This window comes from Miniopterus schreibersii (assembly GCF_964146895.1).
Source record: "Miniopterus schreibersii genome assembly, chromosome: 3".
Lineage (NCBI taxonomy): Eukaryota > Metazoa > Chordata > Mammalia > Chiroptera > Miniopteridae > Miniopterus > Miniopterus schreibersii.
Window position 1 is genome coordinate 3,986,026 of NC_138103.1, and position 26,624 is coordinate 4,012,649.

The 26,624-nt window shown below is 47.5% G+C and overlaps 1 protein-coding gene across 3 annotated transcripts in view; it reads right to left on the reverse strand.

Moving 5' to 3' along the window:
• Positions 1–25,426, reverse strand: part of METTL9 (methyltransferase 9, His-X-His N1(pi)-histidine) — a 38,087-nt gene extending 12,661 nt beyond the window's left edge. Inside the window, exons 1-4 of one of the 3 annotated variants that reach the window (XM_081133121.1) lie at positions 25,062–25,426; positions 14,231–14,421; positions 9,770–9,979; positions 6,420–6,604 (exon numbers count right to left, since the gene is read on the reverse strand). In XM_081133121.1, coding sequence (XP_080989247.1) covers positions 6,420–6,604; positions 9,770–9,979; positions 14,231–14,421; positions 25,062–25,223 — 748 coding nt within the window. In that variant the 5' untranslated portion in view covers positions 25,224–25,426. The remainder of the gene's footprint in view (positions 1–6,419; positions 6,605–9,769; positions 9,980–14,230; positions 14,422–25,061) is intronic. The other 2 variants (XM_081133122.1, XM_081133123.1) reach the window with 2 other exon arrangements.
• Positions 25,427–26,624: the final 1,198 nt, after the last annotated feature.

The following is a 26,624-nucleotide window of genomic DNA, read 5'->3' on the forward strand; positions in this document are numbered from 1 at the left end:
CAAAAGGACACTGACAAGTATTTCAAACTGAAGAACTGTGAACAAGTATGACCGAAAAGCCACAAATAAAAATGAGGTGGCAGGATGGGATGAAACAAACCCCATGTGTCAGGCGCCAGGGCTGAAGCGGACACTGCGGGCTCTGCCTACACGGCCGGGTACTTCATCTTCACAACAGACCTCCAGGCAGGTGGCAGCCTATTTCGCAGATGAAACACTCAGCCTGACGAGAGCCAGGTGTAGGGCTGACATGTTTCTAACACAGGCTGGCCCTCAACACCCAGGCTCTTGCCAGGACACAGCGCTGCCTCTTCTACTTGGAATGAAGGGAGCTTTTACACTAGATGTGTCTAATTTAACTACAACAGTTAGCCTGGAAGGAAGTGAGAAAGTTGCCAAAGGCTACCTTCCAAAGAGCACAGGCCTCCCCCTGGGGTGAGACTTGCTGCTGTCCCCGGAGAAAACTACCAAACTTCCAAAGAGTAGATTCCCATGCGCCAAAACGGCTCCAAGCACAAAAAACTTCCAAATTAGTTCTTACAAAGCCAGCAGAACACCGATACCAAAACATGACACAGACAACAGCCTCCAAATAAACAAACGACCAGATACAGGCCGACTAGCATTCACCAACACTGACGCTAATATTTTTACTTAGAATTTTAGAGAGACATTCCAGCGATGCGTTACGAGACCATTCGTCTACATCCAGAACTGTGAGGGTGGGTGTATATTAGAAATATGTCGTTAGTTTAATAAGTCAAAGGAGCAAAAGCAGGATAACCACACCTCCAAGGACGCTGAAAACACCAGGGAAATATCCAAAAGTGATTCCTGATTTTTTAAGCTTGTAATACAACCGGGTTTTAAAAATACGTATCTCAAGGCAAACAGCAACCTCAAGCCAAAGGGTAGCATCATATTTAAAGTAGAAACATTTCATAAAAGTCAAAATCAAGACAAAAACACCCACTGTTTTTTGTTGGTGGTTTTATGTATATATATATCTTTCTTGATTTCAGAGAGAGGAAAGGAGCGGGAGAGAGAGAGACAGAACCATCAATGATGAGAGTCATTGATCGGCTGCCTCCTGCACGCAACCCGGGCACGTGCCCTGACCGGGAATCGAACCCCGATCACCTGGATCCCAGGTCGATGCTCAACTGCTGAGCCACGCCCGGCCGGGCCACCCACTGTTTTTTATTAACATTTTCTGGAGTTAACTACCAATTCACTTGGACCAAAAAAAAAGTCTGAAAATGAAAAGTAGGGAAACCATCTGGAGATGCTGTAACTGTGTATCCACAAAACACAAGACAATCGATAAAAAAATATATTGGAAACACTAAGATAATTCAATAATATGGAAGATAAAAATATCAACTGCCTGTGTATCTATACATGGTATTTATTCTAAAACACGGCGGAAGAGCCGCTTGCGACAACAGGAACAAACCTGGAGGATACCATGCTCGCTGAAGTAGGCAGATCTTATATGATCTCACTTATACTTGGGAGCGAAACGAGCCAAACTCCTGGGAACCAGGAGAACGGCTGCCAGGGCCCGGGGTGTGGGGTGTGGGGTGTGGGGTGTGGGGTGTGGGGAGTGGGGAGAGGTCAGCTGGGGTGCCAGCTGAGGGTGACTGAGTCCTGGAGACCCAATGCAGAACAGGTGGTAACTATGTGGAGATGGATGTGTTAATGAACTTGACAGTGGTAACCACTTACAGGATGTACATATATTAAATCATCACACTGTACCTTAAAGATATACAATCTTGATACATTTTTTAAAAACATTTTTATTGTTGAACTTACTACAAATGTCCTCATTTCCCCCCACCTCTGCCCACCTCCACTCCGCCCCCACCCTCCCTTCCTCTGGCCATCACCACTGTGGTCTGTGAAATATATGCAATTTTCATTTGTCAGTTGTACCTCAATAAAGCTGGAAAAATTTAAAAATGAAAAATATGATAGAAAATCCCTTTTTAAAAGATCACACACACCCCTCATTAAAATAAATCTAACAAAAACTGTGCAGGGTCTTTGTGAAGAAAATTTTATGTTACTACAGAACATAAAGAATTGACCCAATTGAAAGACACATCCTATTAGTAGCTAGGAAGGCTCAATACTCCCTAAATTAGGCTGTAAGTTTAAAGTGAGGGAACTAGATACACTACTGTTAAAGTTGATCCGCTAAATAAGCCAAGAAAAATCTGAGGCGGCCCTGACGAGGGGCGGCTGGTGCTGATATTAAAATGCATGGGAAGCTACAGCAATTACAGTTGCTTGGTACTGACGCAGAAGACAAACCTTAACGGCACGATACCAAACACACAGGCTCGAGTGCACTAAACGGGTGGCACCTCAGGCACCGAGGAAAGTGACGACTCGACACACGGTGTGAGGGTCGCGGGCAGGCAGCTGTGCCCTGGACCGTACCCCGCAACTGCACCCTCCCCTCAGGTCTCTGTCACACCCTCTCAGGGAGGCCCCGCCCTGAGCACCCTCGTTAAGATCGCAGCACCCAAACCCAGCCCCAAATTTCAGAAGTCCCCTCCTCGCTTTCTTCACTTCCTCCAGCGACCGCCATTGGTTTACTGTCCGTCCTCCTCGCGGGCGTGTAAGCTCCGGGAGGGCGAGGGGAGTCGCAGGTTTTTGCTCACTGTATCCCGAGCACGTAGGCACTCAGTAAATAAATATTTCTTACATGAATGAAGATATTCTGTGGCAGAGTATTTAGCAGCCAACCCCTTCCACCTTCGCGTGAGCTCATGTCTACACCCCACACCGGGCCCGGACCCGGGCTGGAGAGTGCACTATGGGTATCCAAGGCCCTTGCCAGTTGCTGATTGGGCAGGAGCATGTGCCCAGGAGACCTGAGTGCTGGGGAGATTTCTGGGCAAAGAAGTTCCCCTCACTGCTAAGAAAACAAATAGGCATATGGGGGAGAATGCCCCCCCTTCAAGCCTACACGTGAGGCTTAGCACAAAGCAGCCATCTGTGACTCTGAGGGGGACATCAACATGAAGACAGGCAAGCCAGCTCTGTGCTTCATGGAGCAGGTGTATCACTGAGCTAACCAACTCTAGACTCACTTTTCTAAAATAAACTCTGAATTTTTAAAGCTCCTTGTAGCGGCTCCTCCTGTTTCCCGAAGCAGAAAGCTGCCCGATGTGCACAGACTTGCATGCGAAGGCTCATGTCGCCACTATTTCCAAGGCCAGCACTGGCATCTGGAAGGGGCTTCCGGAGCAGTTATCACACCCCCAGTGGGTGCGGGCAAATATTTAGCAACCTGCCCTGAGAGGGAGGCGACCTGTAGTGTGTGCCAGTGTCTACAGGGAAGTCCTTGCACCATGGTCAGCTGCAGTCATGACCATGAACCAGGAACCAAGCTCCTGCCAATATAACCAGCTCCCATGAGCCAGTAAAACCAGCTCCGGCACACCACTGCTTGCAACCGGCAATGCTGTAGACTCAAATGTGCTGGTAAAGGAACAATTTCCTAGGTATATTTATGTGGCAACAAAAGTATTTACGATGAGCTTTAATTACATAACTCATGTGTCTGTGTACACACATACTTACATATGCATAGACCATCTTTGGGAAAATATTCAAGGAGCCTGAACAAGACTGTGGATTGGGAAGGGGTGAGAAACTATTCGTTACATACCCTCTTGCAAGTGGCTTGAACTCCTTTTATCATGAGTTACCTTTTTATGAAAATTATAATTTTTATCATCACCCAAGGATACAGTTTTATTGACCTGAGAGAGAGGAAGGAAGAGAGAAACATGGATGTGAAGGAGAACACGTGTGTTTCCATCGATCACTTGCCTCCCATACGTGTCCTGAATGGGGATCTAACCCACAACCTGGGCGTGAGCCCTGACCCAGAATCAAGCCCACAACCCTTTGGCACACAGGACGGTGCTCCTACCAACTGAGCCACCCAGCCAGGGCTGAAAATTACAACTTTAAAAAATTATACATGTCACTAAATTTTCATTTTTGCAATATAATTCTCCTTTTCTTGATTATATATTTTTTACTTTTTTGATGCTTAAAACAATTCTCAGTAGATTTAATGACCCCGAACCAAAGCTGCATCACTAAAACAAATAAACTGAAATTAGAAAGACACATTTTGCTTTTTTTTCCAAATTAACCTAAGTAACAAAATCACTGTGGGTCAATCTCAAAAAATTACACACAAGAAACAATTTAATCTACAATTGCTTTTTGTTAAAAAATAAACTGAGCCAAGTATGCAAAGCGCACCCAGCTATCCTTAGAACAGCCCATTATTCATAACCCCACACAGCAAGTCTCCTTGTGCCTCCCAGTCCTGTGCCCCCTGGAAACCATCAGAGTCTAACCAGGGACCCAGAGAGAGGAAGGCGATGGAGTTCAGGAGCAGCCTGCAAAACGGGGGGCCACCCCAGGTCACCCACAGCACAAAGCTTCTCATTCCAGGTATGCCGTGTGTCACCACAGACTTCTGGGACTCAACAGGCAACTCTGTGTCCCCCCAGGAAGGAGCTTGTTTTCTGCCCTTACTGGAAACCACCCTCTTGTCCAATGCAACTTCCTCTCAATTTTTAGTGTCAGAAGCACAGGGAAGTAAAACTCATGGCCAAACTGATGATTCCTCCCCTGCGCTTCCACCTCCTGCTGCGCCGGGAAGTTGCACTAAGTTCTGCCCATGTGGTTGCCCAACAGGAAGCAGGAAACCCGGGCTCACACCTGATGACGGGGGCTGTGCAGAGGCGGGCTGGGGCGCGGTTACACAGGTGCGGCGCTCACTGGGTTCTCACTGTACGACGTGTGTGATACAGGGCCTCTCATGCCTAAAGCAGTCCTTTTCTTACCTGGCAAACAATTCGGCAACAGGAATGTGAAAGTGGACCTGGGGGGCATCTGTCTACTCTCTTTCCCACCCTCCTACGTCCAAAGTGTTCTCCACTTGGTCTATCACCAACACAGACCTACAAACCATCTGGTAAGACAAGCATTAAACACGAACAGCCTAAACCTGAGGGGAAATAAAGACAAGGAGGCAGGCAGGCGCAGGTGAGCAGCAGCACAAACCCACGGCCGCACGCGAGCAAGAGCACCATCCTCAGACCCAGGCCTTCAGACATTCACTGCCCGTGGCGCTACAAATATTAATGAATTGCTCTAAAATGTCTGCAAGCTCTTAGTTTCTGAACCCCAGCCTGAGTTAGGCAGTAAAATTGTAAGAAACTAAAGATTTTAAAATATTAACATGTATTGCTTATATAATAAATAATTTTATATTACTGTACATTAACTTACAAAAACGCAAGAGGCTTAAAGTCGTAACTTTCAACATGACCTGCAATGCAGCCCAGGTTAGCCAAGACTATGAGTCACCGTGATTACTGCCATCCGTCGCTGGGGAAGCAACAGAGAAACCAAACCATTTCCTCCAGCATAGTCTTCATTCAACACTGCTGAAGAGCAAGACCATGTGAGCGAAAAACCAACTGCTACACAAGGAAATGGCACATGCTGGGACACAAAGGGGGAAAAACAGGTAACAGCATTTATCACTTTTAGAGCCTGGGATAAGAGATGTAAAATACAATATAGCTATGACACACATGGGTAGGTTAAAAGGCATTATTTATTGCTTGACTCAGCTTATAAGCTAATCATGGTGCAAGTTCCATGTAAAAGCAGAAAACACGGGCCCATGTTAGGTGTTCCATCTGGAGTGGGCAGGCCCAACTGAGCAGTAATTATTGCCACTGCAAAGGGACTAGAGTTCTATAAAACCCACATCGAGCCCTGGCTGGAGAGGCACAGTGGTTAGAGCACCGATCCTGTGCACCAAAGGGCCACGGGTTCAATGCCCGGTTAAGAGCACGTACCTGGGTTGCAGGTTCAATCCCTGGCCCAGGTCGGGGCACATGTGGGAGGCAACCAACCAATGTTTCTCTCCCTCGCCCTCCCCCCACCACCTCGCTCCCTTCAACTCTCTCTAAAACTCAATGGGAAAAATATCCTCGCGCCCAGCGGGTGTGGCTCAGCGGCTCACCATCAACCTATGAACCAGGAGATCGGGGTTCGATTCCCAGTCAGGGCACAGGCCCAGGTTGCCGGCTCGATCCCCAGTCGGGGGCGAGCAGGAGGCAACCGATCGATGTTTTTCTCTCATCACTGATGTTTCTCTCTCTCCATTTCTTTCTCTGAGATCAATAACACATATTTAAATATATATATCCTCGGGTGAGGGTTAACAAGCCCACACTGAGACGCACTCAGCGGGGAGGTGCTCTCCACAGTTAACTTTACTCTTTTCCATTCCAGGCTCTCCTAAGAAACAGAATCAAACCCCAGCAAACACCTATGCTGGGAAGAGGCAGCCTGACCACACTCACCGTTTTCCACATAGGGATGAAAGGGTAAGACCAGGGCAAGGATGACCCTGCCTCTAGTTGGCTCCAAGACACTTCTGATATCTTTTAACAAAGTCAGGGGCTGATCACAGCGGTCCAGCAGATTCAAGCAGCTGATGACATCATACTGGAACCCTGTATTCTGCCATTCATTTATACCGAGCACTCTGGAAAAATCAGAAAGAACTGGATTGATACAAAACTCCCTTAAAGACACCTTTAAAAATAACTGAGATGCCAGTAAAGGCTCTAAGTTTGTCTTCTAATTCAAAGTAAATTCAAAATCTTCATTTATCATCTGTATTTGCAGAAATAAAAGGGCCAGGCAAGAGAAAAGCAGCTACCATATTTCTTGAAATTTAACATTTCACCTATTTCCAAATCTCAAAACATATAAAGCTTTCTCTACGGGAGCTAATCACATGTTTAATAAGTATGACGACACGGTGATAAAATGCTTATAAAACTAGAGCATCAAATTCCTGACCATCAGTTTATGAACAAGGAGTCCTACTTTCTACATCCCCTGGAATTTAATCATAAAATATATATTTATGTTTCCTATTCCTTAGGTACCTCCTAGTTTTAAGAAAGGCTGGGTGGTACAGATAATTCCCATTTTTAACCTATGCCCTTTTCAGCGTATCTGTTCCCAGGAGAGAGACTATTCCCACCCTGAGATCTTCGTGTCTAGGCACCTTCACAGAAGAGAAAGCACAGGACACCCCATGAGAGCTGTGAGTTCACGAAGAGCACAGTTCACACACCACTACAGCCCCCATCTCTCCCTCCCCGCCCCCTTTCTCAAAGAACATTCTGGTGCTTTACAATGTTTCATCCATAGAAAAGGGGAGACCTTATATTAAGAGTCTCTGTCAGTCACACGTTTATGGCAATTTTATAGCTTCTTCACTCCTGCATGGTTCCAGCAGTCAGAATGCGGTGGGCGGGAAAAGGAGACGGGAAACAGATCTCGAGCCCTGCTCTGCTGGTTGGAGCGTCGTCCGTGCACCAAAAGGCTGCACGTTCGATTCCTGGCCGGGGCCCATACCTAGGCTGTGGGTTCAATCCCCAGTTAGGGCATGTACGGGAGGCAACCAATCAATGTTTCCTTCCTTCCTTCCTTCCTCCCTTCCTCCCTCCTTCCTTCCTTCCTTCCTCCCTCCCTTCCTTCCTTCCTTCCTCCCTCCCTCCCTCCTTCCTTCCTTCCTCTCTCTCTCTCTCTCTCTCTCTGTCTCTCTAAAAATCAATGAACATGTTCATGGGTAAGGATTCTTTAAAAAAAGGATCTTTGGTATACAAGTCTTTGATAATGCTGAGCAGATACAGCAGAGATAGCCCAGAAAATTCTAAAAATATCAAGAGGCTGCTTAGGAAAACTCACTTTCCTCCACATACCCACTTTCAAAACTCAGATTTTTTTTAAGTGGGGGGAGAGTCAGATTAGGAATTCAGCGTGACTTAAGCTATCATTATAACAAAGGTCAAACATTCCAAGGTCTGAAATAGCAAATTAATATCTAACTGAAGGAATACGTTTTATCGCCACACAGACCCACCAGGACTTTACTGGAGACAGAGAGCTGGAGCTAAGGGGGCCTTACAAATCAGTCCTACAACACCCCTGACACACCATTTAAACACTGATGGTGACAAGGATTTGGATGCTGGAGCTGGTAGGAAGGTCAATCTCTCTGACCTCTGACAACTTCTGAGGCCCAGCTGTGCCATTTATACCAGACTATACAACACACTTGCTCCCTCCTCCCATGAAAAATCCCATTAAGTATCTGTTTACAGTAACCTTCCCCCCACCCCTTTCCTACCGGTCTTCTCTTCCCTAGGCTAAATATTCCTGTGTTTTGCCAACGTTCTAGGAGCTACTTTGTCCTGCTCCAGGAGCTACACTAACGCTCTGCCTCCAGGGTCAGTCAGTCCAGGGAACTCAGGTGGGTAGGAAAGTACGCACGTAATTCTTTCTTCTTTCTAAGGCCAAGCCCAGCTTCCCCTGGGCTCCCCCCACTGCCCCGTTCTACACTCAGCCCTTTCCTCCCACTCAAGAGAACCCACACTGAATGAAGGAAAGCCTTCTTCCTACGTCTCTCGAGCAAGCAGGTGGTCTTAAAGCCCAAGATCTGACACTTCATACCCATTAGGGTGGTTCGAATAATCAAAGAAAAGAAAACAGGGATTGGCAAAGACGTAGAGAAACTGAAACTCTTGTATGTTGCTGTAAAATGGTATAGTTGCTATGGGAAAAAATTCCTCAAACAGTTAAACAAAGCCCTAGCTGGTGTAGCTCGGTTAGCTGGACATCGTCTGGTGCACCGAAGGGTCACCGGTTTGGTTCCCAGTCTGGGCACATGCCCAGGTTGCAGGCTCGATCCCCTGTTGGAGCATGTACAGGAGGCAACCAATCAATGTTTCTCTCTCACATCAATGTTTCTCTCTCTCTCTCTCCCCCTCTCTCTTCCTCTCTCTGTAAAAATCAATTAAAACATATTTTTAAAATAAAAATTAAACACAGAATTACCATATGATCCAGCAATTACACTTCTGGGTATATATGCAAAAGAAGTGAAAGCAGGGACTCAAACAGGTATTTGTACACCTGCAGCCACAGCAGCATTGCTCACAACAGCTGGAAGGTGGCAACAACCCCTGTCCACTGACAGATGAATGAATACAAATGTGATTTACACGTATAATGGGCCATATTCAGCCTTAGAAAGGAGAGAGGTCTGACACACGCTACAGTATGGATGAACTGTGAAGATACTACTTTAAGTGAAATAACCAGTCACAGAAGGGAAATACTATATGATTCCTTTTACTTGAGGTTCCTAGAGTAGTCAAATCTGTAGAGACAGAAAGTAGAATAGCAGTTGCCAGGGGCTGGGGAGAGGGGGTGGGGAGTCGGCGTTTAAAGGGGCGAAGTCAGCTTGGGGAAATGAAAAGGTGCTGGAGGTGAATGTGGGGGCGGCTATACAACCGAGGAAATGTGGATACCACCACTGAGCACCCTCAGAAATAAGTAAAATGGCAAGTTCCATATCATATATTTTTACAATAAACTTCTTTTCATTAATAAATTTCAAAATGCCAGGTTCTAACCAGGAACAAGCCCCTACTCCTGGTCTCTTTCTGGGCTGCCTCCCACCTGCCCTCTTCCTCCCAGCAGCCCCAGCTCCGCCAAGGAAAGACGATCTCTTCAAGTCCCACTTCATGTAATGTGGAAAACTGTTTTTGTTTATATCCTTTAAATAATATGCTCTCAAGAAGAAATACATCTAAAACCAAGAAACAGAACCCATCACATTTAAAACTTATACCTGTATTTCTTCTTCTGAAGCTGCCATATCATCGTTTCACTCAGCTCAGTGGCGTAAATTTCTTCAAAGTGAGGGCTCATGATTTTTGTGACTTCTCCGTCTCCAGCACCTAAGTCGAGAAGTCTATGGGTTTTCCAGTCTGGGTTAATTCTAAGCAGTCTCTGAAACTGATCTGAGGAAAATACAAACATTGAGCCTCTTCCGAGCAACCTGGAAGAACAAGCATGGAAGAGTGGACAGGTCAGCACCGCCCACACGCATACACACGGCGGCCATGGTGGCTCAGCACCAGCAGCTCTTTGAATTTACAAAACGTTTCGTTTTTATGCTTACGTGATTAAAATATATAACATATTATATACGATTTATATGATGATTAAAAAAGCAAAGTTAGTAAAATAAGGAAACACCTCCAGGTAGCATCATTTGTCTTTGAGGTTGCAAATAATATCCCAAAAGGAGTGGGGTAAGGAGAGGAATAAAAGATGGAAAGGGAAAAGGAGAGGGGAGGGAAGGGAAGGAAAAAAACATGAAAAGAAAAGATGAATGGGAAGGTCTTATGTTAAAACAGGAAGGAAAGATGGAAGAAGTAACAGAAAACATGTTTATCGGATTAAAAAGATGACAGACCAGCAGAAACAGATTCACACTACTAGCCAATAACACTAAGCAGAAAAAATAAGTATGAAGAGAAAGCCTTTATGAAACTAAACACTCAGTAAGAAAAGCAACCGTTTTAGTATGATAGATTTTTAAGAGAAAAGGGGAAAAGAGTGGTCCTTGTGATAACACTTAATTTGCATTAAGAAAGTAGATTCATACTTGTGTCAATTTAGGTTATACAATTGGCTGGGTCCTATTATTTCTAAAGATCCTAAAGGAACACTCAAAATCATAGGAATGCCTTTGAAAACAAGAGACTGAGAGGAGTTAAAAGGGAAACAAGCAAACCAGTGTGACTCAGTGGCTGAGCGTTGACCTATGAACCAGGAGGTCATGGTTCAATTCCTGGTCAGGGCACATGCCCCGGTTTCAGGCTCAATCCCCAGCAGGAGGAGTGCTGGAGGCAGCCGATCAATGACTCCCTCATCATGGATGTTTCTCTCTCTCTCCCTTTCCCGTCCTCTCTCTGAAATCAATAAAAACATATTTTTTAAAAATTAAATAAAATGCTACAAATAAGTTTTAAAATAAAAGTAAAGTAAAAGGGAAACAAAGAAAACCTTTGGAAAAGCCACAGATCATACCAAGTCCCATGGAAGCATCAAGTGGAAGCACATGCCCTTGATTTAGAACTGGTTTTCCAGCTCTCAAGTCCTCGTTTGTTTAGAGAAGGGGCCCTCAAATGTCTTTAAATGAAGTGGAACCAACAGACAGTACAGAATGATACAGGAGCTGCTGCGGCCACCCACCCAGGGCCTTTCTGCACAGCTGACCAGCTCCCAAGCCACTCTCGCCACAGACCAGGGAACCAGTCTGAAAACCACTGGTCTAAGAAATGGCAGGGACCCTGCACTCGACTGCCACTTCCTGGCAATAACCACGAGGTACAATCCATCTGTTATACAGGAGCTGGAGTGATGCAGGCAACTTCGTGCTCCTGGTAAGGCGAATTTCAAGAAAAATTTTTAATTGTGGAGTTCATATAACAAACTCCCCCTCCCATTTTCCCACTAAGGCCATAGGAGAGTTTAACCAAATCTAATAGGGTATTAACAGTAAATCTCCTGCCCCACAGAAATGCTAAAAAATGGGGGAGGGGGCTCAGAGAGGAATCTCGACAACAGCTAGCCAGAGAAAACAGTGTCTTGGAAAGACAAGTTTTGTTTTTAAATTTAAATTTTATTTTTTTAATTGATTTTTAGAGAAAGAGAAAGGAGGGAGGGAGAGAGAGAGAAAACATCGTGAGAGAAACATCACTCAGTTACCCCCGTACATGCCCTGACCGGGAACTGAACCCACAGCCTTCTGGTGTATAAGACAATGATTCAACCAACTGAATCACCTGCCCAGGGCAAGACAAGTTGTTTTTAATCGTCAGTTGTTCTTATGTTCTAGTGGTAAAACAGGCTGCAGAGAGCAAATCAGAGAAAAGGAACTAGACTTACTCAAAGAGCTATACAGAGTTTCACACAGGAGCCGGTCAGAGCAAGGAGCTCACAGAGGTCACGGCAGCATGCCTGGGATGCACCTGGCAAGTGTTGGTGCTGACTTGCATAGGAGCAAAAGTCAGTTGCAAAATAGCCCTTCGCCTTAAATTGTTTCAGTTATAAAATAAGACGCTTCCCTAGCCATCTCCTTGGGATGTAATAAACCTTAACAGGATTATCGTAACATTCTAGAGCTAGAGGTCACCTGAGGTTCGAGCTCTGGACATTCTCTCACTGGTCTACATCTAAAGGCACCAGAGAGAGAAGCACTGCCCTACTGCCAAAAATCATGACCAACTGAGGCTCCGCAAAAAGATTAAAACTGTCTAAAATAAATAAAAATTAATGGAGCCCAGTGTTTCTCAACCAAGACCAACTTTGCTCTCTAAGAGTCAAAGTAGGTGGTGGGCAAGACCAGAAAAGTCAGACTTCCTGCAACCTGTGGGACAGTCCCACACAACGAAGAATTATCCTGCTTAAGATGTGGAGACGCTGACCCAGCTCAACACCAGGCTTCCAGCAAGCACATGCCATGGAGAGGTCTGGTGCTCTAATTTGCCTTTAATTCCCAAAGTCAGTGACGTCCATGTGACTTTTCAGTGTTGAACAAGCATCCTAGGTTCTCTGGCCACAGTAGTCTCAGTCCCTTCCAGACTCAGAGTCTAGGGAGGAGGGGGCCTCCTGGCAAATGTCCTCCTTATGAAACAGACGCCTCACAGCAGTCAGATCTCGCCTCACTCGGCCTTCCCCTCCATCACAAAGGAGGGCTGATAAGTGCCCCCACTTCTTCAGTCAAGAAGGTGCCACGGTAATTATTTCTGAGAGAGATGCCCACTCATGGTAACAGTCTACCAGTGCCATGGGTGGAAGTACCAATGGGCTCCACGAGAGCTTTCAGCAGAGAGTAAGGATACAGGGCAAGAGTGGTTTTGGTTTTGGTTTTGGTTTTGGTTGTGGTTGTGGTTGTGGTTGTGGTTGTGGGCGGGGAGAGGATGAGGGAAAAAAGAAGGCAGTGAAAAGCTGCAGATGAGGGTTATTTCCTGCACTGCCTCTCGGAGCAAACTGTGAAATCCCACAGCAGGGAATTTTAACCAGAGTCCAATGGGGTAGAAGTAGGGGGAAGTAGGTCGGAGTTTGAAATCTCCCTAAATTATATGCAAAATGTTGAACATAAGGACTATGAAGAGAGGATTCCTACCTTTTATCACTGTCAAAGAGGTACAGGGCCAGGAAAGGTTAAAAATCAATGCTACAGAGACTTGTCTGCTTCTCAATGAAAAGACAAATGGAATAGGACAGAAACTCAATGCAGCCAATTTTAGAAACAAAATGTCAGATCAAGTTGTATAAATTCAACTACCAGTACAAAAATAACAACTGTCTGCTGAAGAAACCTCAGCCAATTTCACACAAGCAATGAAGAAAACCAAGTAAGAAACCTTAAGAAATGACTCAAGGTGCCTAAAAACATATTTAAGGACCAGATGATAAACTGGGGATCCAGACATTCAGCAGACGCTGGCTCCAAACCTCAGTGGGGGGAAAAAACCACAAAAAAACAGTGGCTGTAAGTGGTCCCACAGGCTTTTAAAGCTGAGCTCCCCTGCTTTTCTCCTTGGCATTCTAGATGCCTGGGCCTTGAGATGTTTGAAAATGTGGCTGAGAAAGAATAAAAAATATCCCTAGAGCTTTTCCCATAGATTTAAACGAGAGAACCGCTCTAGGGATAGAGAATTCCATAATAAGTTTACAGAAGTCAGCTGAGCTAGACGTCATGGAAGAAGAGATCCAGGACCCTTCACTGAAACAAGCCATCACCCACTGCTGGGGTGAATTAGGTGCCCCAGGAACTTGCTCCTGGGACATGGGCTAAGGCCAAGCTCTGACTCCTCAGCCCGTCTATGTTGAGGGCTTGGGGTCAGGTATCGGGCTACTCCCTCTGTACATCAGCAGCAGCAACAGCATCACCTGTTAGGAATGGAGCCTCTCGGGCCCCACCTGAGATCTGCTGACTCAGAGTCTGCACTCCAGCCCAATCCCCGTGACTCCTGCACAGCCAAGCTGGGAGGCACTGCTCTAAGTGCCTCCCATCGGAGAAATGCAGACCAGGACAGGTGAGGCTGCTTTTCACGTTATGGTGAATGCAAGAGGCGTAACTGCAGAGGCCGAGACACCGGACGCACGGCCAAGGATCAACTGGCAGCAGTGCTGTCGCTGCGAGGTGGTCCACGTCCTGAACAAGACCCCTTCTCTTTTTCATTCTCTTTTTCTAAACATAAGGATAAAGGAAAAACATCCAAGATTCACTTACCCATTGATAGATGTTCTAGACATAAACAGACTAAAAACAGATGACACAAAGGAGTGATACAATTGGATAAACAGCCAGCCCGATTTCTCAATGCTGTTGTTTAAGAAGATCTGCGTTCCTTGATCGAGGTAACTCTGAACAAACACAGCTTGCAGTGATTCGCATAATTTCTCTCTGTTGCACGCATACCACTAAAAAAAGAAGAAAGAAAAAAAAATGAGAACACAACTGTACCCTCCGGACCCCGAGATCAGGGAAGACTGCTGGCCTCCCCTGCACTGAGATGCAACATAGAAGCCATAACCAGAGTCATGAACCTTGGTTTCAGGTAAGAGAAAGTCACCTGATGCAATGATTTAACTCAAAACCACCAAACAAATCAATGGCAGGATGAGCAGCCACATTTAACCCTCTAGGGACCAGAGGCTGCCGCCTTTCTTCCTGTGGGCTATGCACACCTTTAAAACACTGAGGTGTGCTCTGCCAGGCACACGGCATCCTCAGACAGGGCGCAATGTGCTTGCGAAACAGCAGAAAGTACTCAAGGTCACACCGCGATCAACGGGAACACAAAGTTAACATGCCAAGAGCCAGGTTTCCAGGAATACACTTTTCAGAACAAAATTCAATACTTCCAGCAGTGGATGCAATTTAATCTCCCACAATAAATGCTTTCCACTTGCACTTAGAGTTAGTGAACCAGGGAAGGTGACGCAGACAGCAGGGAGCATCGCTGCAGAGTCAGCCCCACGATCACATCCTGGCTCTGCCATTCCTTTTCTCTATTATTTTTTTTAATTGATTTTTAGAGAGAGAGGAAAGGAGAGGGGGAGAGGAAGGGGGAGAGGGAGGGGGAGAGGGAGAGAGGAAAGGGGAAGAGAGAAAGACATGGATGTGAGAGCAAAACACTGATCGGCTGCTGCCTCCTGCACACTCCCTACCGGGACTGAGCCCGAACCCTGACTGGGAACTTTCTGTGCACAGGACACCCGGCTGCTGAGCCACACTGGCCAGGGCTGGCTCTGCCATTCTTGCGTGAGCTCAGACAACTCACTTAATCGCTGAGCCTATTTTCATTCATCTGTAGACTAGAACCGTTACTAGTATCTATACTGGTACTGGGGGGATTAAACAAGATGATGCAGGCAAATCCTCAGCCTAGAACTAGACACACAGGAGAATCCTGAAAGACAGCAATGAGACTCCTCTAACTCGGCCTGATAAAGAAGAGTGAGCCCATTAAGTACAATGACAATGACGTAATCCGCTGCTATTACTTCATTATCTGTTAAAAAAAATCAATTTTTTCCCCAATAAGGAACCAAAAGTAACTTGTTTCCCCTAACAGGACCATGTATCAGCTGTCGGTGCCCCATAACTGCCTGCACAACTGGTGGGCTGATCTTAATTATCCCACGCTCACTAAATATGAATGAAATCTTGGGTAGTTATAAACCAATACAAATTAGCAAACAGGCACATTAAAATTTCAAAGACTGACTCAGTCTTTTACAAATCTTTCCAATTGTTGACTGATTTGTGTTAATTTATCATTTAAACACAGTTAACAAAGCTGCTTGAACTTGAAGATGAATTGTTTTTACCACTCTATGTGACAGGCCAGATCTAAAGCTTCTTACAGTCAGGCCTACACTTTTTTCCTTGGTCTAAAAATGTTCACTGGGGGTGGCTCAGCGGTGGAGCATCGACCTAGGATCCAGGGAATGGTGGTTCAATTCCCGGTCAGGACACCTGCCTGGGCTGCGGGCTCCATCCCCAGTCTGGAGGGTGCAGGAGGCAGCTGATCAATGACACTCTCATCGTTGATGTTTCTCTCTCTCTCTCTCCCCCTCTCCCTTCCGCTCTCTAAAATCAATAAAAATATTTTTTTTAAAAATAAAAATGTTCACCCTTAAACATTAACTAGTTCTTAATATTCACTATGCCTCAAGGTATAATCAGTGCAGGTCATAAAGCCTTTTTTATTCTCGTGACCTCCCTGTGCACATTCTGAACTCTGTAATACTAACACCACTCTGGCATTTATTTATTTTTTGTTCTCTGAAATGACTAGTCGAGATGAAAGCCATCTCCTCGGTAATAGGCAATCAGGTACATTCTATTAATGTGGGCAAGAAGTCCTTCAGGTGAGACCGAGGGGCTAAGATAAGGAATCCTTGGCATCCACTTGAAAATGGAAAACAGAGCAACAGTGGACTCTGACTTCCAGAACTAAGCGAGCAGCAGCACCATTAACCACAAATACTGCTTTCAAATGCCAAAAGGAAAACTCAGGTTTTAACACCATTTCTCTCAGTTCATCAACATTAACACAGGCGCTTAAACCTTTACTGCCACATGTGACTTTCAGAAAGGAAGCCGCTTACTAAACAAAATGTGCCACGGAATCAGGAGAAAAGCCCTCTCTTCAAAGCTGAGGGTTGAAGCCCATGTTCCTCCTGACCACATGTGTGATGCAAGCGTCAACTCCATGCAGCTTTCTTCACATCACCAAAAAGTGGGGACAACTAGTGACCATCAACTGATGGACCCACAAGATGTGATTCATCCATACAACAATATATTTGTGTATATTACTCAACCATAAAAAAGAAATACCAATTCATGAAATAACATGAACTTTGAAAATATTATGCTAAGTGAGATAATCCAGTCACAAAAGGCCACAATTTATGACTTCAGAATAGGCAAATCCAGAGACAGAAAGCAGATTGTGAGGGCCAAGGGCTGGGGGGAGGGGGGGGCACATGGCAGTGTCTGCTAATGAGCATGGGGTTGCTTTTTGGGGTGATGGAAATCTTCTGAAATTGGAGAGTGATGACTGCACAACTCTGTATGTACAGTACTAAAAACCACTGGAGCGTACATTTTAAAAGGATGGATTTTATGGTACATGAAGTATATCTCAATAAAGCTATTATTTTTTAAAAAACACATATACATACACATATCTAAATTTTACTCTTCCAGAAATTAAAAGTATTTTGAAATTTTAAGTGGCCAAGCAACTTCTTTAAAAATGCAAATTTTTTAAAAATAAGTTTTTATTCTGCTTCACAGAAGTCTTAGGATAAAATCCAAAATGCTCCATCTCCGAGAGTTTTGCTTAAACCCAATTCTGCAAACAGTGGCTCGATCCCCCGCCCACCACAGAACTGTGTTACCATGAGCAAGAAAGAAGGCCACTGACTGAGCGCCTACCTGTGCCAGGTACCCAGCTGAGCACCTCCTAGCTCCTGAGAAACGGGCAGCCTGGGGGCCCTGAGCAGCTCCCGCCGATTCAAGTTCCTATTCCAGGTACATGTTTTATAAGGAGTTTCTTTCAAAGAAGCTTCTCTTCACCTCTACCCAGTGTGTCTGCTTGACATTCACTTTCAAAGAAAAGCAGGACTATTTTGCCAATTAAACTGGACTGGATGTGTTTAGAGGAAATGGAGCCTGATCTAGAGGGCAACTGAATTACTAGAGGACAGGGTTCTCAGCTGAACACTCTGGCACCTGGGCCAGGGCCTCCTTGTCACAGGCCACCCTGTGCCCTGCAGGGTGTTGAGCAGCAGCCCTGGCCTCTACCCCCCAGATGCCAGTAGCAGCCCTCCTTGTGACACCCAAATACTCCAGACATTGCCAAGTTCCCCAGGGGGCAGAATCGCACTGCTTAGAGCGCTCCACGGGCTTACACAGAAAAATCATCGCTCTGACTTCCCAGTAGTTTCCTGACTACCTAAGTTTAACAGTGGCCTCAGGAACTCATGCTCCAGAGGGGGAATCAGAAACCAAGAGAAACAAGCAATGGGATTATGATCTTGGCCAGGGTTAAGTGAGCGGCCACCTTGCCCTTAAGGCGAGACGCTGACTAGAGAGAACAGCACGGAGGGAGCCCCTGCAACCCCTGGCAGTGCCCCTGGAGCTCCCGCTGGACAGCCAGGCTTTGATGGACAGCTGTAATGAGCTCGCAGCACTGGGTGGGGGGACCTGTCTGCAGGTCCCTGTGCCCTGTCAAGCAGGCAAGTGCTCTAAATGTGTGCCCTTCACAGACCACAGAGACAAAGGTGGGTAGATAAGAGCAGGGTATTGTGCTTGTTAAACCTTCACACTGGAAGGACCAGATGCTGGGTTGGAGCCCCATCTGGAGACCAGTGTCTGAAAAAGCCTCGTCCTGGCATCTTCCTCTAAAGTTCACTCCAACTTTGTTCAATCTAAATAAGTAAATCTTTTAAATAACAAACACATCAACCCAGAGTCATGCTCTGCAGACACCTGCTGATGCCAGGTATAAAGCAGGGTGTGATAACTAAACCTAACATCTTCTGAGAATGACAGCAACTAGCAGGGTTCACCCCACCTGCAACAAGACTGCAGGCACAGTAATAGCCAAACAATAAACAGCCGGATCAGGCTGACGACAGGCAGCTGGGTGTGTGCTGGGTGCTATTAATCAAAGCAGCGAAGTACTGACTGCAGAAGTACTCCTTCAAAGTAGAGATGCAAATTTCCTATAAAATTACACCTGCTTATCAGCTGAGGGATCCAGTTACACATTTTTCTGAAATTATTTTTTTGGAGTTCCTCAACTAGTCAAACATGAGCTGTATGATATAATGGGTCTTTCATTCCAAAATATAAAGGATTCAAGCACAGTAGAACTAGAAAATTATCTTTAAAAACCAACTTCCTGATTTTTGGTAATGTGGTATAATAAAAAATAAATATTTGGTCTTTATCCCCAGTTCCAGGCAGAGCCCCTAAAATATCTTGAGTGTTAAGAGCAACTTCTGTGAGCTAATGAGATGGAAGGTGGAACTCTCAAGGCCAATGACTTAAATCACACCTAATTATGAAGCTTCCACAAGTCCTAGACAACAGGGCTCTGGGAACTGTGCGCTGGGGAACACACTGGGGAACACACTGTGAGTTGGGAGGGTGGTGCGCCTCACCGGCATGGCCGCTCTGCCCTCCCCCAGTCCCCCCCCCCTCGGTGTCGCCAGTTTGGCTGTTTCTGAGTTGAATCCTTTATAATAAATCAGTAAACATAAGTAAAGTGTTTTCTTATACTCTTTGTGAGTCTCTCTCGCAAATTACCTAACCTAGGGGTCCCCAGACTGCAGCTAAGTGGCCCGTGACCGGCGGCCAGCACCTGAAGTGAGGGCAGTCTGTGAACGGCCATGAACTCCAGTCACTAGTGTCAGAACAGAACTAACAGGGCACCTGGTTAATATCAGAGAACTGGAGAATTGGTTGGAGACAGAAAAAAAGACACCACAGGTAATTTTTTTTCTGACATTAAACTTGATGAAAAGCATACAAACTGGATGAGGCCGGCACTCAGAGCAGGTGTCCACCCGTTTGACTCAAACTGCAACCACTCCAGCTCGCATCTGGGCACCCACTGCGCGACTTCACATCCACACACAGGGCCACGAGTGAGCCGTTCCCCACGGAGAAGGCGGCCTGTTCCACAGGCTTCCTAGGGGGTCTCATGAAACGGTGGGAAAAGCAGACAGACCGGGGCTCAAAGCCCAGCTCCACCATCTGTGGTACTGGGCTCTCAAGCAAGTCTCATCCCTTAGCTTCACCTTCTGTCTATAAAGGGGGGGTGAACCACCTCTCCCAGAGCTACCATGAGGATTAGAGGGAGTGATATATTTAAAGTGCCTGGCACACAACAGGACAATAACTGTAGGTTCCTTCTCCTTCCTGTACAAGGTCCACAAAATCCAGTCAGTGGAGAGCTGAAGTGCAAGGCAGTGCATAAAAACCATACTACCTCTGGTCTGGGCACACAGCCATTCCCAAAAGCAGTAAGTGACCAAAGACCTGAGGCATTCAAAGCCACTGAAAACCATGAGGAAGGCATCACTGCGGGGTCTGTGAACACAGAATCTTTTCTAGTACAGGGTTTAGTCAAATCAGTTCCAATGACACTGGTGACCTTGGCAGCTAAGGTCTCAAAAACCACTGTCTATGTTTTTGCAATACAATCAAACGAGTGCACACACTTCACCATTGACACCTTCGTGCATCTGAACACAGCACAGGGGCCCTGGCCGGTGTGGCTCAGTGGGTTGGGGGTCTCCCGTGCACCAAAAGGTCACTGGTTCAAGTCCCAGTCAGATTGCGGGTTCAGTCCCATCAGGGTGCGTACAGGAGGCACCCAATCAATGTTTCTCCCTCACATCTATGTTACACTCTCTCTTTTCCCTTCCTCTCTCTCTAAAGTCAATAAAACCATACTAAAGATAAATAAATAAACACAGCACAGGCGTAAACAGTCAAACCATTCATTATTTTTCTACTAATGGTACAAACCAACCCAAGGCACCCTCACAATCATGCAGGGGAACAATTTACACAGATCAGATTAAGTTGCTTCAGCTTTGATTTCATAAATAATTGTCAATATTCATTGCAAATAGTCATTGTTAGTATTTTATAATCCTGAGATGTGAACAAAGCTTCAGAGGATCTAAACAACAGTTTTTTTCTGGAAGTTACCATCTTTGTTTAGGTCACAAACTTCAGCTAGTGTTTTTAGGTCAGTATCTATACAGAGTTGGCTTTTGAAAGTCTCCTAGGGCATTTTATATGCCCGTCATGGCCCCTGGTACATCCAGCAGGAGAGAAATCCTAGTGTTTCAGGCAACTGAAACAAACACGAGTTTAGGGTTTCAGCACAGGTTATAAGGAAGGAAATAAGCCCTTTTCAAAATGTCTTTGGTATTCGGCTGCAAAGGCATCCAGACTCTCGAGGGCAGTTCAGAGGAGGAGAGATCCATCAGTGTCCATCCGGCTAGCTGGCCGACTGCCCTGAGCACTGTTAACTCATGCCTGACCTCAGTCCACCTCCGTAGGTAGATGGGGAGTTAGGTTTCCAAATCTGTCCTTTAGCACAACCTCTGACCTCTGGCTATGATGTCCAAGTATTATAAAATGGTGAAAACATAAAATAAGTCAAATACCCACATACTTGCAATTTTAGGTTACACCTTAATAACTGCAGATACTGAATATTGTCTGTGCCTGTAAAAAGCCATGCAACCGGTCATCTGGAGAAATTCTCCTAGGTTGGCTCTAGGGAGTTCTGTAAGAATTCTCTTCACTTCACCAATTAAGAAGCTACGGAATGACTATTACTACAAGAAACCTAGTTAGTGGGGCCTAAGGGTCCTTTCAAGTTTCAATAGGTCTATAATACTTTCATTAACTTTAAGTATTAGGTGCAATGCATAGAAAAGGCTAGATCCAAAGTTTCTATTGTTGTCATTTTCTTTTAAAGACCCAAGTCTGCCAATATAGAAAAGTGATATAACTAGTTTTTCCCCAGTGAGTCAATCTATCCACCTTGCAACCTGTGATTAAGAATGCGCTGATTAAGGAAGCTGACATTTTTCTCTGGGGAAAACTTTTTTCTGTAATGGACCAGATAATAAATATTTTAGGCTTACAGATCACAAAGTAGCAACCGATACTCTGCCTCTGTAGGCTGGAAGCCCTCACAGACAACAGGCAGTGAATGCGGTGACTCTGCTCCAACAAAGCTTTATTTGTGGACACTGAAATTTGAATTTCATAGAAGAAATTTTCACGTTACAAAATACTGTATTTTTTTGCAACCATTTAAAAATACAATTTATTTCACAGGCTGTACAAAAAAAGTCAGTGAGCCCAACCTGGCCCACAAGCCATATCCTTGCTCTAAAATAAACCAGTCTCTACTCTTGCTTGCCCAAAGCAAACCATCATCTCAGTTCTGAAGTGAGCACAGCAAACCAAGTTACTAAAATGGTGCTGCTACTACAGTTTCAGAGCTGCTTTAGCTCCAAGGAGCCCTGAGTCTGTCTCTAGTAACTAAACAGCAATTGTTAATGACTAAACATTGCCCAAGTGCCAATGTGGCAGAGGATTCTTTTAACCACAGAATCCTCCATCATAATTTCAACAAAAGTAACCATAAGGAAAACTGTGCCAAGTATGGTCCAATCAAATCCATAACCCCACTTTCGCACAACTCCAAAAGAACCAGATGTGCCTGGCTGGTGTGGCTCAGCTGGTTGGAGCACCTTCCTGTTCACCGAAAGGTCGCTGGTCCAATTCCCGGTAAGGGCACATGCCCAGGTTTCGGGTACAATCCCTGGTTGGGGTGCAGGCAGGGTGCATACCAGAGACAGCCGATAGGTGTTTCTCACATCGATGTTTCTCTCCCTCTCACTCTCCATTCCTCTCTCTAAAAGCCAATAAAAACATATTAAAAAGAACCAGATGTGACCGGCTATGGAACCCACTCACCCAAATGAACACCAGAAAACCTTGTGTAAAACTACTCATTTGAAGGGTTAAAAACACACAAATAAAACATTAGAGTTACTTCACAAGCAACAAAGTTTATAAAGCAAATCCAAGATCCTGGAATATAGGGTGGGGCAAAAGTGGGTTTACAATCATCTGTATGGAAAATAATATAATAATTAATAAACAAGAATACAAGAATAAACTGTTTCGTGTACTCACAGCTGTAAACCTAATTTTGCCTGATTCGCTTTACCTCACTGTGGTTTCTATACACGTTTCTTTTGCTCGTTTTCACCTTATTTATGGGCATTTTCATAATGTGACTGTATCATTTCAAAATAATGTCTGGATTGATTATTCTAAGGAAAAGAGCTCATCTCCCCCTAAATATTCAGAAAGCACCAGCTCAGTCTTCACCTTGAAGAAATTAGCTTCCAAACTGTTAATGCAATTGGTTGAAACAAACGCACACACATGCACAAACACACATGCACAAACACACATGCACACGCACACACACAAGCATACTTGAGCATCTCCAGAGCATAACAAAGTAAATGAGGTACAGTAGCTGCAACCAGTATTAGTTTTCCTTACAACCTGACACATTAGACAGCTTGGAGGGACGTGGAGAGGATTATGCTGAGTGAAATAAGCCCGTCAGAGAAAGACAAGTGTCATATGATCTCACTCATATGTGGAATCTAATGAACAAAATAAAGTGACGAACAAAATAGGTCCAGAGACATGGACACATGGAACGGACTGACAGATCTAAGAAGGGGGGGGGGGGTGGACAGAAAGAGATTAAACGAAGAACTTATATGCATAGCTCATGGACACAGACAATAGTTCAGTGAAGGCCTGGGGTGGGGCAGGGGCCAGGGGAAAGGGGGCAAAGGGAAGAAAATAGGGGACACGTCTACAATACTGTCAACAATAAAAATATTTTTTTTTAAAAAGGGTACACCATTAGAAAGTAATCTCTGTTAGGAGATAGTCTGAGGCTATATCTACAGCTGTAATTCTACCCAGATTCCATAAAAAATCAAAGGACTGAAACAGTTTTTCAATTTTTAAAATCCGTCCAACTTTATGAGCACTGAAGACATCAAGCAGTAGACAGAGGCAGTCGGGACCAGCGCTGGAGCGAACACCTGCATCTAAGAGCCTCACTCACCCTAACGACACGTCAGCGGAAACGAGCCTCCTTTGTACCCCATCCAGGGCAGTATTTCTACCAGCTGCTGAAAATGACATTTCTAATTCGTCGTTTTACGCCATTCTCTGTGCTCCAGATGGAGACGTGACATTTCGGGAACCGTGCATCCTCGCTCCAGGACGTTGTGACCAGTGTGCGTAATTAATCCATAGCAAAAAAACCTGGTTTTACAACCTCCGACCACCTACCAGCTTCACGTTCACTCCGAACAACATCGCAGGAGCTACCACCTAACGAATTGCGATCGCTGTGCGATTACAAAAAAAAGTATGGGCATTTAGGACTTCTTTTAATAGCAGAAAAAGGGCCACTATAATCTGTTTGCTCCTAAGAACCTAAACGCTACTTTTCTAAATGAATTGTTTTGCCTCCTAAGATAATTCTCTCCTTTCGCTAAACGCACGAGGTCGACCCGAGTGTAAACTCGCTGAACACCTGGCCTGAGGAAGGAGGACCGCCGAGGACACTCAGAAAACTGGGAAAGGACGCGCCGCAGGCCGGGAAGCACGGAGTCTGCCCGGGAGGGGCTGTGCCGGGCACGCCGGCCGCCGGGGCACCAGGCGGGGCGCGGGGCGCGGGGCTCGGGGCGCGGGGCCCGCCCTCCGCCCGGCGCCCCGAAGGCCGCTGCGGGGGACCAGGGACACGCAGCGGCCCGCACGCACTTCGAGGGGCACGAAACGAGGCTGCCGGAGGCCGCACCGCCCGACCACGGCTCGGAGCCCCCGCGGCCGCGCAGCCCGCGCCCCTCCCCCGGCCCCGCGTCCTTCCGGTCAGGCCCCGACCCCCGGCCGCAGGAAATGCCCCTTCCCCGCGGGGGCCGAGCGGCGGGGGCGGGAGCGGGGGCGCGGGCCTGTCAAACACATCTCCAAGCTTCGGGCGAACGTCACCCGAGCCAGCCGGCGAGGCGCGGTTCCGTCTCTTTACGACCCTTTGTATGAGCCGAGGCTCAACCGGACAAAAAGCGGGGCGCGCGGCTCGGGGAGCGCGGGGCGCGCGGCCCACGGGCCCGGCGCCAGCGGGCGCCCACCGCCCACCGCCCAGCGCCCACCGCCCTGCGCCCACCGCCCTGCGCCCAGGCGGCCCAGCGGCCACCACCGCCCGGGGCGCGCCACCATGTGGGGCCCGGGGCGCCCGCGGCGGGGACCCTGGAGGCCGCGGCAGCCGGGCAGGTAACAAAAGGCGCCGCGGGGCTCCGGCCGAGCGCCGGCGGGGAAACTTCCCGAGGCGCCGAGGCCGCCGCCCGCACAATGGCCGCCGCGCGGGAAGGCCGCGCCGCCCCCGCCGCCCCCCGCCGCGCCGCACCTGGTGGTTCTCCTTCCCGCCGCCCGCGGGCGCCGCCGGCCCGCTCGTCATGTCCAGGTAGAGAGAGCGGGGCAGCGGGCTCCGCAGCGTCCACATCCTCCGCGCCAGCCACGCGGCCGCCAGGCTCAGGCTCAGGCACAGCCAGCCCGCCAGCAGCCGCATCGGGGGCCGCGGCCGCTCGCTCCGATCACCGCCGGCGCCGCCGCGAGGAGCAGGACCCGCCGCCGCCCGCCGCCGCCGCCGCCCGGGCTCGAGCCATCGCGCCCGCCTCGCCCGTCCAGCCCCTGCCGGGCCCAGGCGGGTGGGAGGGGCGGGCTGCGCGCGGCCTTCCCGCCGCCCCCGCCTTTCCCGCGGAACGCCGCTGCCGCGGGCGCTGGTTTCCAGCCGGAGCGCGGAGGAGCGGCGGGCGCGTCTCTCCTTCCGCCCAATCGGCGGGCCCGGCCGGCGGAGGCGGGGCGAGGGGAGCGCGCGGCCGGCGAGCGCGCCCTCACCCGGTGTCCGCGGGGCTCCGCGCGGGCGGAGGTCGGTTTAGTATTTTGGGGGATAGGTGCGGTCCCCCCGAGGGCGGTGACGGAAGCCTCCGGGTCCTTGCAGGGTGGCGGCCGCAGGGCTTCTGGCCTGCCCTCGCCCTGGCGGTGGTTTCTGGGCCCCGTCCCACCCCGCGGCCGGGCTTTCACCGCTGTGCTGACTGGCCCGGGGCTGGGGGGTCTCGCCTCCGGACACTAGGACCAGCGCCTTGGAGGCGGACACTGCCAAGCGCTTCGCCGTTACTGGCCCGGCCGCGTGGCTTCCCTGTTTACATTCGGAGCCGACGAGCCCGACCCCCACCCACAGGCGTCAGCCCTTCTTTGCCGGGGCTGCCAACCAGACAGGAATTTGGGGGAAAGGATACCCCCCCCCCGGCCAGTTGCGAGTGGTTTGTAAGAGGCATCAGTGAGCGCTCGGAGCCGCTGCAGCTGGGGCACCTGCAAGTCATGTTTTGAGGCGTTGACGACCCTGCCCGAGAACGAAGACCCCGAGTTAGAGGCCGGGGCTGCGACCGGCCCGGCAGGAAGCTGCACAACACTCCACGGCCAGCTGAGCTCTGGGAGCGGTATTTAAGCGGATGCTGCTTTGATCATTTATAGCTCCGGGGGACCTAGCAACGTTTCCAAACGGAAGGGTTACGCTGTGTTCCCGTGTCTGAGGTTCTTCCTGCTGCAACGAAGGAGTCACACAGTTCACGGATTCCCTAACTTTAACCCCTTCCCAGATTTGTTAAGAAAGTGCTTTTAATTTAACCACATTAGAAATAATGTGTATACATTGTACCTTAGTTCAAAAGAAACCAACCTTTCTCTTAACCCCAGTGTTGCACCTGAGAGGTCATTTATGGACTGCAGTTCGCTGACGGAACAAAGTCGTTGCTTACCCACAAACGTTTTCATTAGCCTCTAAGAATCTCAGCTTGGCACCTTTCACTAACAGGGACATCTTGTTGCCTAATGTGACATAGGCTATAACAAAAAAGTGGGGCAGGAAAGGGGGAGGGTACTTTGCCTTGTCTGCTCCCAGTGTACTCCC